At 30.3% G+C, this 11,800-nt stretch overlaps 3 protein-coding genes across 4 annotated transcripts; 2 read left to right on the top strand and 1 right to left on the bottom strand.

Annotated features, from left to right (window-relative positions):
* The first annotated feature begins 559 nt into the window (after positions 1-559).
* thoc7 (THO complex 7) lies at positions 560-11,781 on the top strand. Of its 2 annotated transcripts, none has more exons than XM_065500705.1 (3): positions 560-739; positions 9,225-9,348; positions 10,944-11,781. In XM_065500705.1, the coding sequence occupies exons 2-3, from the start codon at positions 9,290-9,292 to the stop codon at positions 11,683-11,685; spliced, it is 801 nt and encodes a 266-aa protein (XP_065356777.1). In that variant the 5' UTR covers positions 560-739; positions 9,225-9,289; the 3' UTR covers positions 11,686-11,781. The 2 variants fall into 2 exon arrangements, with proteins under 2 accessions (XP_065356777.1, XP_065356702.1); XM_065500630.1 differs by lacking the exon at positions 560-739 and adding an exon at positions 9,061-9,169.
* On the top strand, positions 5,437-6,456 carry LOC135950945 (SRR1-like protein). The gene is made up of 2 exons (XM_065500514.1): positions 5,437-5,672; positions 5,730-6,456. The coding sequence occupies exons 1-2, from the start codon at positions 5,539-5,541 to the stop codon at positions 6,430-6,432; spliced, it is 837 nt and encodes a 278-aa protein (XP_065356586.1). The 5' UTR covers positions 5,437-5,538; the 3' UTR covers positions 6,433-6,456.
* On the bottom strand, positions 6,834-8,885 carry Ice2 (Interacts with the C terminus of ELL 2). The gene has a single exon (XM_065500413.1). It carries the CDS (start codon positions 8,829-8,831, stop codon positions 6,849-6,851), a length of 1,983 nt encoding a protein of 660 aa, XP_065356485.1. The 5' UTR covers positions 8,832-8,885; the 3' UTR covers positions 6,834-6,848.
* Positions 11,782-11,800: the final 19 nt, after the last annotated feature.

The following is an 11,800-nucleotide window of genomic DNA, read 5'->3' as shown; positions in this document are numbered from 1 at the left end:
GTTGTCAAATGCTACAATTTTCTATAAAATAATTCCGGGTGTTCCGGATCATCAACTCAACTATCATCTAGCACTTTCCAGGACCTATACAAAGCTCGAAATTAGGAGTTGCAACTGTTGCAATTCCTCTAGCTGAGTCCTTAGTGTTGTTGATAGATAGGTGAGCATCTCTTTGTAAGATTTTACCTTCCTTTGTCAAGATACGGTTGTCATCATTTGTTAATATAGCTCATGTTAAATGTGTCCGTACTTGACTTAGAGAGGTCCGGTTTTCATCATGGAGGGAATGTTCCGCAGATACGAGAGGTACAATAACAAAATATTTGACAATTTGTGTCAGAACGAAATAATTCTAATGCACAATTCATGGAAAATATAATAAATACACTTAATAGTTTGCTTTTATAAAACTTTTTATTTATTCAAATACCATCACAATCAAATCATTTACATATAAAAATGAAATACACTTCAAATCATCAAATATAATTTGCAAAAAAAGAAATCAAATTATAATTACAGATCGTAGAAAAACTTAAGGAACTAAGTAATAAATGAGGCTCGTACTAATAAGTTCAAATGGCCATCAAATTTAACTTATTGAAAGAATCGAATCGTTAATGATATTCTCAAGATCATCGTTGCTGAGATCACCAATGCAGATAATACTATCATCGTCAATGGACACTTCTGTGCTGGTATTATCTTCCGATAAATAGCCGCTGGAATTGAAAGAACTGTAAGTAAAAAATAAATTATTTATTAAATAAAACAATTATGTATTTTTTTAAAAATAATATGTACTTACATATCATCTGCAAGAAGAATGTTGTTGCGTGGGTCCTCCATGATTCTGACTTTTGTTTATTATTTTCGATATTTTTAAAATTGTCTCTTCAAATGTGTCTTTCTCGTAGGATGATTGAAACGTTTTTGACAGTTTTCCATCTTGTACCTTGAGTATTTATAGTGTTGAAAGATTTTGAATACTTTTCGAATATGTGCAGTTACAGGTAGAGAAACATTACAGGTAATATATACATATATTTAGCTACTGAGAATTTCCTTAATGTCTTTATGACCCCACGAATTAAATGTGTGATTTTATGGTTGGGTATTTCTTTGGATTATAAATAAAATTTAAGCCGTTGTTATTTGCAAGGTGATTTAGATTGATAATTTGTGTTAGTGAATAGAATTCCTAAGAAAAAATTACAGATGTATGTACTAACATTGTAAAATTTAATGGTTTGTTTAAAATACATATGTTTGTAATTTTAAAAATTAATATATAAAACTGTAGTAAATTTACAAAATTGTATACAACATAATTAAAATTTTAGAAGAATATGAAGTAGATTTAATATTCTGGACCAATTTCATTTATTTGTTAGGATTCAAAGAAAGTAATTAAAACATTTAGCAAACAGGAATGCATTTTCTGTTCCTCAATCTTTAGTTGTCCAAGATAGTCTGTAAACATCATACATTTACTCACTGTTGCACAGTGGGGTAGAATCAAAATTTTTTGGAAATAAATCTGGCATTTCTAATCGGTATAAAATTTGACATGGGCGTAGCCAAGGAGAATTCGAGTTTAACTTATTAAAATGAGCCCTAAAAATGATCCAGAGGCGACGCTATGGGGGCTCAAAGTAGGATACCTTCAGCATGTAAAATTTTTAAACACGTGCAATTTTGTTGTTTCCTATCCGATTTCAAAGATGCTTGCGTGTGTTATTTTCTCTTATAATTTCCGAGTTCTGGGCATTTCAAAATTGAAATTTTAAAATTTTGCCATACCTTGGTCCGCTTTTTTAAAAATATAGGTCGGATTTTTGGACCGAATGGACTCGATTTTTTTTTTTTTGGTTAGACAGCTAAATTATTAATGACTACAAAAGATTTCAGAGCAATATCAATTATGGATTCAAAAATAAACGATTTTCAATTTAAGTATTCAAAAAATTGTTGATTTTTGCTGTTTTTTTGTCGAAAAGGTGACTTTACTCTTTTTTGATTAAAAATAAACTTTCTTTAAGAACATATACCAATTTTATATTTTTCTGTAAGGTATCTTTACGAAGAACATGTCGGTATATAAAATACGTCATACTTTTCTAGTATGTCGCCCCTACGTCTTTCGGAATGTGAACTATTTTTTATCAACATTCAACAAACGTTAAGCAGTTTTAGAAACCTTGGTGTGTTCCCCATTTATACCCAAAGTATTTTCCCAGCACCGAAGGAAATGTGAACCCTATGGGCAAAATTGTAGAAAATACAATTTTTGGGATTTTTGCTCAAATTTTTATTAATTGCGGGATTCCCTTTGACCTTTTGATAAGTTTTTTTACATTTTGTTATTTAGAATGACAAATGTAAAAAACGTTGAAAATTTCATTGAGGTTTGTTAAATTTTTATTAATTGCGGGATTCCCTTTGACCTTTTGATAAGTTTTTTTACATTTTGTTATTTAGAATGACAAATGTAAAAAACGTTGAAAATTTCATTGAGGTTCGTTAATAAATAAAGATTTTATTACATATTTATTGAGTTTCTAAAACGAAAATTTGCATCAAAATTTCAATAGGATTGCAATATTGGAACAATTTGATCCACATTTATTCCGAATTATATTTTTTTGTTTAGATAAGTTAATTTTTGGTCTTACAAAAAAATTTCAAGTCAATATCTCAATTATATTCAAAAATATGCAACTTTAAAACTCCGTCCATCAAAAATATTGCACTTTTTCGTACTAAATTTTTTTTATAAATTTCCAAAATATTTTATTCAACACAAGTCATTGGTTCTGACTCTGATTTTGCCCCACTGTGCGTTGTTAAGAAAATACGTTCAAAAAGCAAACTTGGAATATTCTAGAGGAGTTAAGCTTATAAATGCAGTGCAATGCAATGGAAACTTTTTCAAATATTTAATTAATAGGTCAAAACACAAACAAATTCTTATGAAATTAAATATAGGTACTAACAATAAAAAATAAGAACATCATTAATTAAATTCCGAAAATATAAAAAAAAATAAAATGTATTCATCTGGCGATTGGACAGGACACTTCAAAACAAGGACCTCATTGGATTATAACCACTCGGTTACAACCCTATGTATACATAACATCGATTGCAATGGATCTGTATCCGATTGAACAGGTCCATCCCATAATATTTTCAACGCCAAACTTGATAGCCTTATTTTTGTACTCGGAATCCAATATTTGTTCCCTTCTTACAAACGTTGAATTTAGATTAATCCGAAATGAGAACTGTACTACATTTTAAATTCAACCAGTTTAAATGTTCTTTGTCAAATTGTATTTGAGCAGTATGATGTTTTCAGAAATAATAGTTTTTTCCCGGGGCAATAGCTAGCAGACAAGCCTCATTTACACTGCGGCTAACAGTTCGGAAACTATTATTAGATTATTGATAAAATCCCCTATTAATTTATCTTGTCTTGGAGTAATTTAACGAGGTCTCACGAATTTTTTTTTAACTGATCTAGTTGATACGGGCAAACATTTTTTTATTGTAAATTTTTTTAAGCACCATAAATTTGAAGCTATTTTTTGATAAAAATATATTTTTACTGCAATTATTTTTTATTACTCTTTTAAATACTTTGAATTAATATTGTTTTTATGTTTTCGAAATAAAAAGTGGAGAGATTATTTTAAGACGCGCCTTTTATTTATTGATATCAATTAAATACGACTAGTCTTGATTGAAAATGATTGTGACTAACGGAGGGTTAAATAAATTCCTTGTTAGTGGATCTACACATCGTATATTGAAAATTTCAAAATATACAAACTTTAAAAAGTTCAAATTTGGAAAAAAAAATTTGTTTGGGAAAATTCGAAAATCGGATTTACGATTACCTTATTTTGTATTTTAGGTGTCTAAAACCATCTTCAGAAAATTTCCTTTCCAATGAATCCGGTTTGGAGCTAATCGGATGGATGGAGTCTATAACGGACATACAGTGGTGGCCAGGTAATTAAGACAAAAATTGTTTGCTAAATTCCATGTAATTGTCAATTATTTTTTCAAATATTTCCATAAATATGTATGCATGAGGAATGTTTTAACACACAAGTGTGTTTTATTCGACTGTATCAATTCATACATATTCACCACGAACTCATAAGATTTTTCTACAACTTTACCCAAATTTTTTTTTTTAATTAAACATATTTTCTCACATTTATATCATTATATTTTTATTATTATAAAATATTCGGACCAAATTTCGTATTTTTAGTTCCATTAGTTTCGGTCATATCATGTTATTAACAGCGGATGTTCGCTGAGGTGGGTCAACGTATTTCCACATATATTTGTCCATATATATTTTACCGATTTTTCCAAACATTTTTCAGAAACTAGAAACATCAATAATAAATTTCATACCCTTAGAGGTCCTTTTATTTTGGCTCTAACGCACTTAAAATTCAGTTGATGAAAAAAATTCAAGTATTTGTCTTAAATTGGTGGCCACCACTGTAGGTAGAAACATTTTTTTTGTTTTATGTATATAAAAATAGAAGGTATATGTATAATATATTTTATTATTGTAGCTCCGGTATGTGTAATAAAGCGTTTTTAACGCTTTTTATGAAAAGAGTCTCGTCTCAATGTGTCTGCTTTATCATAAAGTTCTAAGATTCCTTTAATGGCTTTTGAAACTGTGTTAATAAATAAAAGTGTATTTAATTTGACGAATTTAATTTTCCTTGATCAATTTTTAAATTATTAAAATTGAGAAAAACAATGATTTGAAAAATTCGAGAATTTATAGTAGATAACGTTCTTAAAATTGTAATTCATTGTGCTAAAGACCAGTTATTGTTAAGAAAAAGTGCGTATAATTTGTCTGCCTTATTCCTTAAATGTTTTGTATTAAAATCGGGCTTATAATTTGTTATGCCAATTAAAAATCAAAAGTAAGAATATTAAATACTAGCTAACCCGACAGACGATGTCCTGTCCAAGTTAAAAAAAAGCTTGTGTTTGATTTGTGAATTTGTGAGAAACGGTTTGAAAATGGTAAAAATAGTTAAAAAGAAAAAAACGTATTATTGAATGATAATTTTTATTCATATAGGACATAAAATAAAATATACAATAGAAGCGCTACTGAGAGACAAAGAACCTGAGTTTGTTGTCAAAAACATAAGTCTGCAATATGTACATATTTTGAGTTATTATATACTGATGCATTTACCAACGAACGACTTTTGATTTTTATTTATATAGATTTCCAAATATTTTATTCTTTATGTCTGGCAATCCCATTTTTCCTATCGCTACATTGGCAGCGCAATGCCAACTTAAAACTACAAGTTTCATAGCCTGCAGCTTTTGTATACAACACGTACAACTGTCAAACAACTTGAAGGTAAACAACAATAAACACGATTTTTCCATATATTTTTGGAAACGTAAATTTATTTCATATTTTCAATAAAAAGTGCAATATTAAACCAAAAATCATATTTTAAACGGAAGAAAAAGATGACTGAAGAATTTTGTAAAGTCACACGCAAAAAATGGATAGCACACAGAGGTTTACAGCGAAGAACAAGGCGTATTTCTGACAAAAGTTATGACAAAGATTGTCCCGAAGTGGATGTTGACAAATTTGTAAAGTAAGGTGATTCTAAAATATTAAAAGAAAAGCTACACTAATAATTTTAAAATTTAAGGAAATTGGAAATAACCTGCCAACAAATGCAAGACAGTGACTATTTCACCCAATCGTTAATTACGCTCAAGGAAAGTTTAGTGAAATTACAAGCAGATGGTGCTCAAGAAACCATCAAACGTTTAGTTTGTTTTGGCATTGGTCCCTTCACCCGCAACTTCCAAGCTTTACATCAACTGGCTTTTATACTGTCCCTACAAAAGCAGTATGATATAACTGAGGCTTTATATTTCGATCCCATATTTCGTCAAAGTGAAAAGGAGGTTTTAGAGAAATTTAATTGTTTAGTGATGAGCGAAAATTGTGAAGCCAAATACGATGCTGATGTACAAACCATTTTCTATATGCCCCACTGCCCTAATTGTTTAACCAATAATTTGTTGTGGAAAAACTGGCAGGGAAAACATTTGAAAAATATAATTTTAATCAATAACAGTTTTGATAGTTTGTCGTGTAGCAAACCAGAGAGACTATTGCGTTTAGATTCATCTTATATATTGGATATTATGCCTTATGCCCAAGAACTACCTTTAGAAGATGATTATGAGGTGCATAATGTGTTTAATGATCTATCAATACATGTCTTCCCTGAGAATGATTTACCTGCTAAAGATTCGGAATTTTGGGAAGAGAAAGAGGCTCCTACGTACAATGATGTAGAAATGATTTATGCAGAAGATTTTGCCAAATTAAGTTTAGAATAAGTTTAATGTTTTTTGTTACAAATAAAAAAAGACAATTGGGAAATGTTTATCTCTTTTTTGATTAATTTTAATTTAAAACGCGTAAGTATTCGTAATGAAATTGATGCCATGTCGGTGGAATTTAACAAAAATTATACTTTAACAAATACAACGCTTCTTCAATATTGCTATGTAATTAATAATTCTAAGTTAATATCACAAAAATCTAGTTAAACAAAAATTTTTTGGTAATGGCTAACCACAAGCATTCATTAAATGTATTTAGATGGCATTATTAGATATATTCACGAAACAAATGCATATTGCAGCTTTTGCATCTATATCCCTCAATTATAAAATTGTCATTTAAATTTCTAAACATTTCTTATTTTAAATTTATCATTCTTCAGTCTTTATTACATTTTTATTACAGATTTTCAAATATTTAACATTTTACGGTCCAATTCCATTTCCTGCCTCATTTCTTTCATCTCCTCATTCTTAGCTTTGATGGTATCAATAATACGTTTTCTCTTTCTAATTCTCTTCATTTTGGTCTTGTTTATAGGTGGTTTCTTCGCATCTTTGGGTGGTACTATTGGTTTTTTCTGCTTTGACACAAAACCACTACCATTATTGTTTGCTTTTCGGGTGTCTGCACGAGGGCAAAATGCTGCAGGTAAAATCTTATGTTGAAAGTGCATTAAACTGCAAAGGTTTTCATCAATGGTAAGAAAATTCACTTCCGTCATAAATTGTATGTCAGTGACATCAGTTTGCAGCAGCTGATGCAGATTTATAGTATTTTGCGTGATTTCTTGAGAAGGTTTACACAGCATAAGTTTGTCCTTGAATTTGGGATTGTAGCGCAACATATAATGGCCCGTGGGCATGTTGTGTAACATTTTTAGAAATTCATACAGGTTGTTTATCAATTGTTGGCAATTTATATGATAAAAAGATAAGTATTCCTCTAGTTTGTTAATGTCCAAAGATTCTTCAAGTAAAATTTGATAATTTGTAACATCCAAACGGAGGCTGTTGCTTTTTGTTTTTTGTAATAGTTTAAGTTTAAACCATTCCTTAAGTAGGTCATATTTTGTTAATATTTCACAACCATAACTTGGTTTGAATTCTAATTTAAGTGAAAAATCTTTATTTTTTGTGTGTGAATCCAGAGAGGTATAAATTTCTAGTAATGGGTTGTCTTCTAAAGTACCCAATTGCCATTTAGTTAAAGTTTTGGAAAATTTACAAAGTTTGTCCGCAGTTAAAGTAGATTTTTGCATAAAATCTTGTACGGTTGAAACCTTAAAGTTTTTGGAATTTTCTATACTTACATTCGTTTGTACATTTTCTAGAGTTTCTTTTTGTTTAACAGATAGCATTGCTATAGCTGCTTGTTGCACCATTTGTTGATAGCTATGCCAGCCGACCTGCCTCGAGGGCAAGGGTTGATCCATAATTATATATTTTTTATTATCATTGTCTACAATTTCAGTTTCTTGAATAGTTAACAACATTTCCGAGGGCATATCTATATAGTCACCAGCTGTGATTAAAAATAACAATGATTCCAAAGGTATATACAATTGAGAACATTCTGCTAATTCTTGTTCAGCATAATTTTTAAATTGTGTTTTTAAATTATCTTCTAAAGACTCTTTTAAATCCTCAGAATTCAGGTATATTTCGGTATAAGAGCCAATAGAGTAATTTAAATTTTTAAATTTCTGTTTTACATCATCATGCCAACTGCATTCCTCTCCTATTGTGTTAACAACTTCTTGATTTGTTATCTGCACTTGCTGCTCACTCAAAATGTTTTTACATTGTCTTACTTGAGGTAAACCCAAATGTGTGTTGTAAGACTCTGGCGGATAGCTTTTCATTAATTTTAACATTTTGGTTTTATACCACTTTTGATACAATTCCAACAGCTTGCGACAGGGTGCATACATTTGTTCTTTGCTACTTTGGCTAAATTCATAGACAAACTTTTGAAAATATTGCTTTTCCTTAAGCCTAATTTTTTGCAATCTATACCAATTGTACATGTCCTCTTCTTCAACCTCCAGACGCTGTTGCAGGGCACTTAAAACTCGCACGCCCAATTCATGTTGTTTTTCAGTCATCATTGACCGTTTTGGCGAAGGAAATTTTTTTGTTTGCTCTTCCCGGGTGTGGTCGTAACTCAGCTGTGTTATGGATTTATTTGTGCGAGGATCTGTTACCGTAATATTGCTTACAGTAAGATGTTCTGCCTGTTGCTGGGGTTTCAAAAAATGTGGGTCTATTTCATTGAGACACTGAAATAAACAGTCCTGTTCGTCTTCGAATGGTTTATCGAAAAATGAATGATTAGGTTGTTCCCGAAATATAGCGTTTCCTTTATAAATAGGATAATCCAAATTCGACATTTTTAATTCAACAATAAATAATTTTTTTTTTAAAATGTAAATAAATTACGTTTGTTATTGTTAGAAATGTAAAATGTAAATAAATCAAAATAATCTGACCATATGTTTAAAAGCATTGCCAACTTAAATTTTCTATACAACTCGTTGGTTTTTCGCCTTGCCAACTTTTTTAAACATACACCGATTTGTTGTCAAAAATCATATGTTGTTCACTGTTGCTTGTGTGTGCGTGTGTAGAGAAATAAAAATTAAATTTTGTGGCATTTTTGCATTTTTTTTTATTATATTTGAAACAAAAATAAATAATTGCGGTTTAAATTATATAAAAATGAGTGACGGTTTGTTTATTTTCATTAAATATATAATAGTTGTTTAACTTTTTGTTTTTTTCAGAGGAAATCATCAAAAAACGTTTGTTGATTGATGGCGATGGCACCGGTGATGATCGGCGCCTTAATATGCTGCTCAAACAATTTCTCAAATGGATGTATTCCAAAAATGATTCGCCGGAAAATAAGTGAGTTTATTTTTTGATTTATTATGTTATTAACGAAATGATTAATATGTCAAACGCAAATTTGCTCAACATTGTAAAAATACAATTTTAAGGCAATCATACTTCTCACATTAGTTGCAAAATGAGATTGATGCAAATTGTATATTTATTTGAAACAGTATTACATTCAGTATTTAAGTTGCAACTTCAGTAAATAGGTACTATGCTGAAAGAAGGATTTAATGCGACGAAACAAAAAATGTCCATCGAAAAATTAATTTTTTGATCCATTACTCATCTGAATGTTTTCCATTGGACATACTAAATTTAAAGTTCTTTGGAATTTGCGAATTCACTTTAGTTTGGTATTCGAAGTTCATATTTTTTATTAGATGTGTGCAAAATAATTAAGTAAAACTGTTAATAACGAATCAAGCCAATTTCAGATACTCTGTTCTGATTTTAGTCTTATGAACTATAAGACATGTGAGGCAAAATTTCCCAACAACTTATTTCCATAGTTTTAAACAGGTATTGCAACATTTTGCGAGCGGTGTCATGATGGAATATTATGGTTTCAAGTCTGGCTCGCTCGAAATGAATCAGTTGCGTTAGGTACAGATTCCCTGTGATGGTCTGTAGAGATTTCTGCAGCTCATAATAGATATGACCCTTTTGGTCCTTTTTTAGCTGAATTGCAGAGAACAAATTGGAGAACAAATTAAAAAAGTAAAACTTTGTTGGCACAAAATTCGATATTTTCGAAGCAAACAAAACTTAACTTAACGATAGAGAAATACACATAGAGGGGAAACTAAAAAAAAATTACTCAAAATCATTACACATGCGAGTGTTGTTTTTATTTTCAAGTAGATTTTTTACTAATGCATTCTCACCACTTAGGCTTTTGACAACTGAGTTAGGTCTTTGATAGGAGAGTTTCCGATCTATGTGTATTTATCTATGTTTTACACTATAATGTTCAGTAATAAATTACAGATATGTACCCTTCAAAATGATATATAAGTTATTAAATACAAAAACCGCGTTCAAAAGATACGCCATCTGTGGTGTGTCCCGCATTTTTATGTTAAGCATCCAATATTTCTCTACAAAAAATTTATTTTTTTGTATTTATTTTATGCAACAATTTACACTTCATGAAATTTGTCTTCAATTTATAATTGTAACTCTGTAAATGATCAGAGAGCATGTTTGCAGAATGTGAGTAAAAGTATATTGAGTAATATTTCATAATTTGAAAGTCCTAACAGGTCATAGGAATTTATTTTAGATTATCGTGATATGGAAGGGGTTCTCTATTAACATTCTATAATTTGTTATTCCACAAATGTTTGTATCGTATTTATGTGAAATTAGAGCTTTAATTTGTCAAAACTATATCGATATATCAGTTATAAGATGTCCAGCATGTTTAGCGGAGAACAATTTGATTTAATTCTACAGTGTGATCTTCATTTTAACTCATTTGCTTCTAAATTTTCCCATAACATTATAGTTATCCGCATTTTCAACAAATGCTTTCACTTTATGTTGTTTTTCGCTTTCAACCCCTTTTAATTAATTAAAAACAATAAATGTTCCCCATTTTTTAGTCAAATTATCTATGATCGTTTAATGGCCCAATTAGCCCAATGTCAATTTGCTGCCGCTAAAACTGAACGCACTAGTCAAATGATCGATGAAGAGTTGGAAAATTACCAAAAACTCTCAAAGACCATAGAAAAGAATATTGAAGTGGCTAAACTTGAGTTAGAGGACAGTAAGAAGGAGTTAATTATAGCCAAACAAATACGGAAAAACAAAATGGAATACGATCAACTGGCCAAGGTGATAAAACAACAACCGGATCGTAAAGAAACCCAACAACACATAGAATGCTTGCAAAAAGAAATGGCAGAGCTAAATGACAAAAAACTAAAGTTGGAGCGTAAATTTGAAAAGCGCCAAAAGGATTTCTCCGTTCTAATGTATGCAGTGCGTGAATTGGAAGCTCAATTGGTTGATGATAGTTCAAGTGATGATGAGGATAGCAAGTCTGATGACGATGTGGTCGTGGGATCTGGCAGTAGCAATAATAATACTGCAAATCATCCGATAATAGAAGGTTTGAGTGATGATGAATTGGAGGCTGGTTCTCAGTCCGGTAAAGTTGGACGTCATAGTAGAGGTCTAATGGAAAGAGGAATTAAGGAAGAAGTCGATGATGCAGAAGCTGATGATGCTAAGAGCATTAAAGAACCCATGTCAGTAGATGAGGATGCTGTACTAGAGTTAAGCATAGATAAAGATGAAAGTGATGTAAAAATGGAAGAAGTAGCTGGCAATGCTACTTAAATGGGTAACAAACCAACCATATCCATTAATTGAATTCCCTACCTATGTATAGTTTATAAGTTTTTCATAAATAAAACCTAGAAAAAAAGCAAATAATTTTTAAATTTCCCGCCTT

Source organism: Calliphora vicina, chromosome 1, assembly GCF_958450345.1.
Source record: "Calliphora vicina chromosome 1, idCalVici1.1, whole genome shotgun sequence".
NCBI lineage: Eukaryota > Metazoa > Arthropoda > Insecta > Diptera > Calliphoridae > Calliphora > Calliphora vicina.
This window is presented reverse-complemented; position numbering and strand designations above follow the sequence as displayed.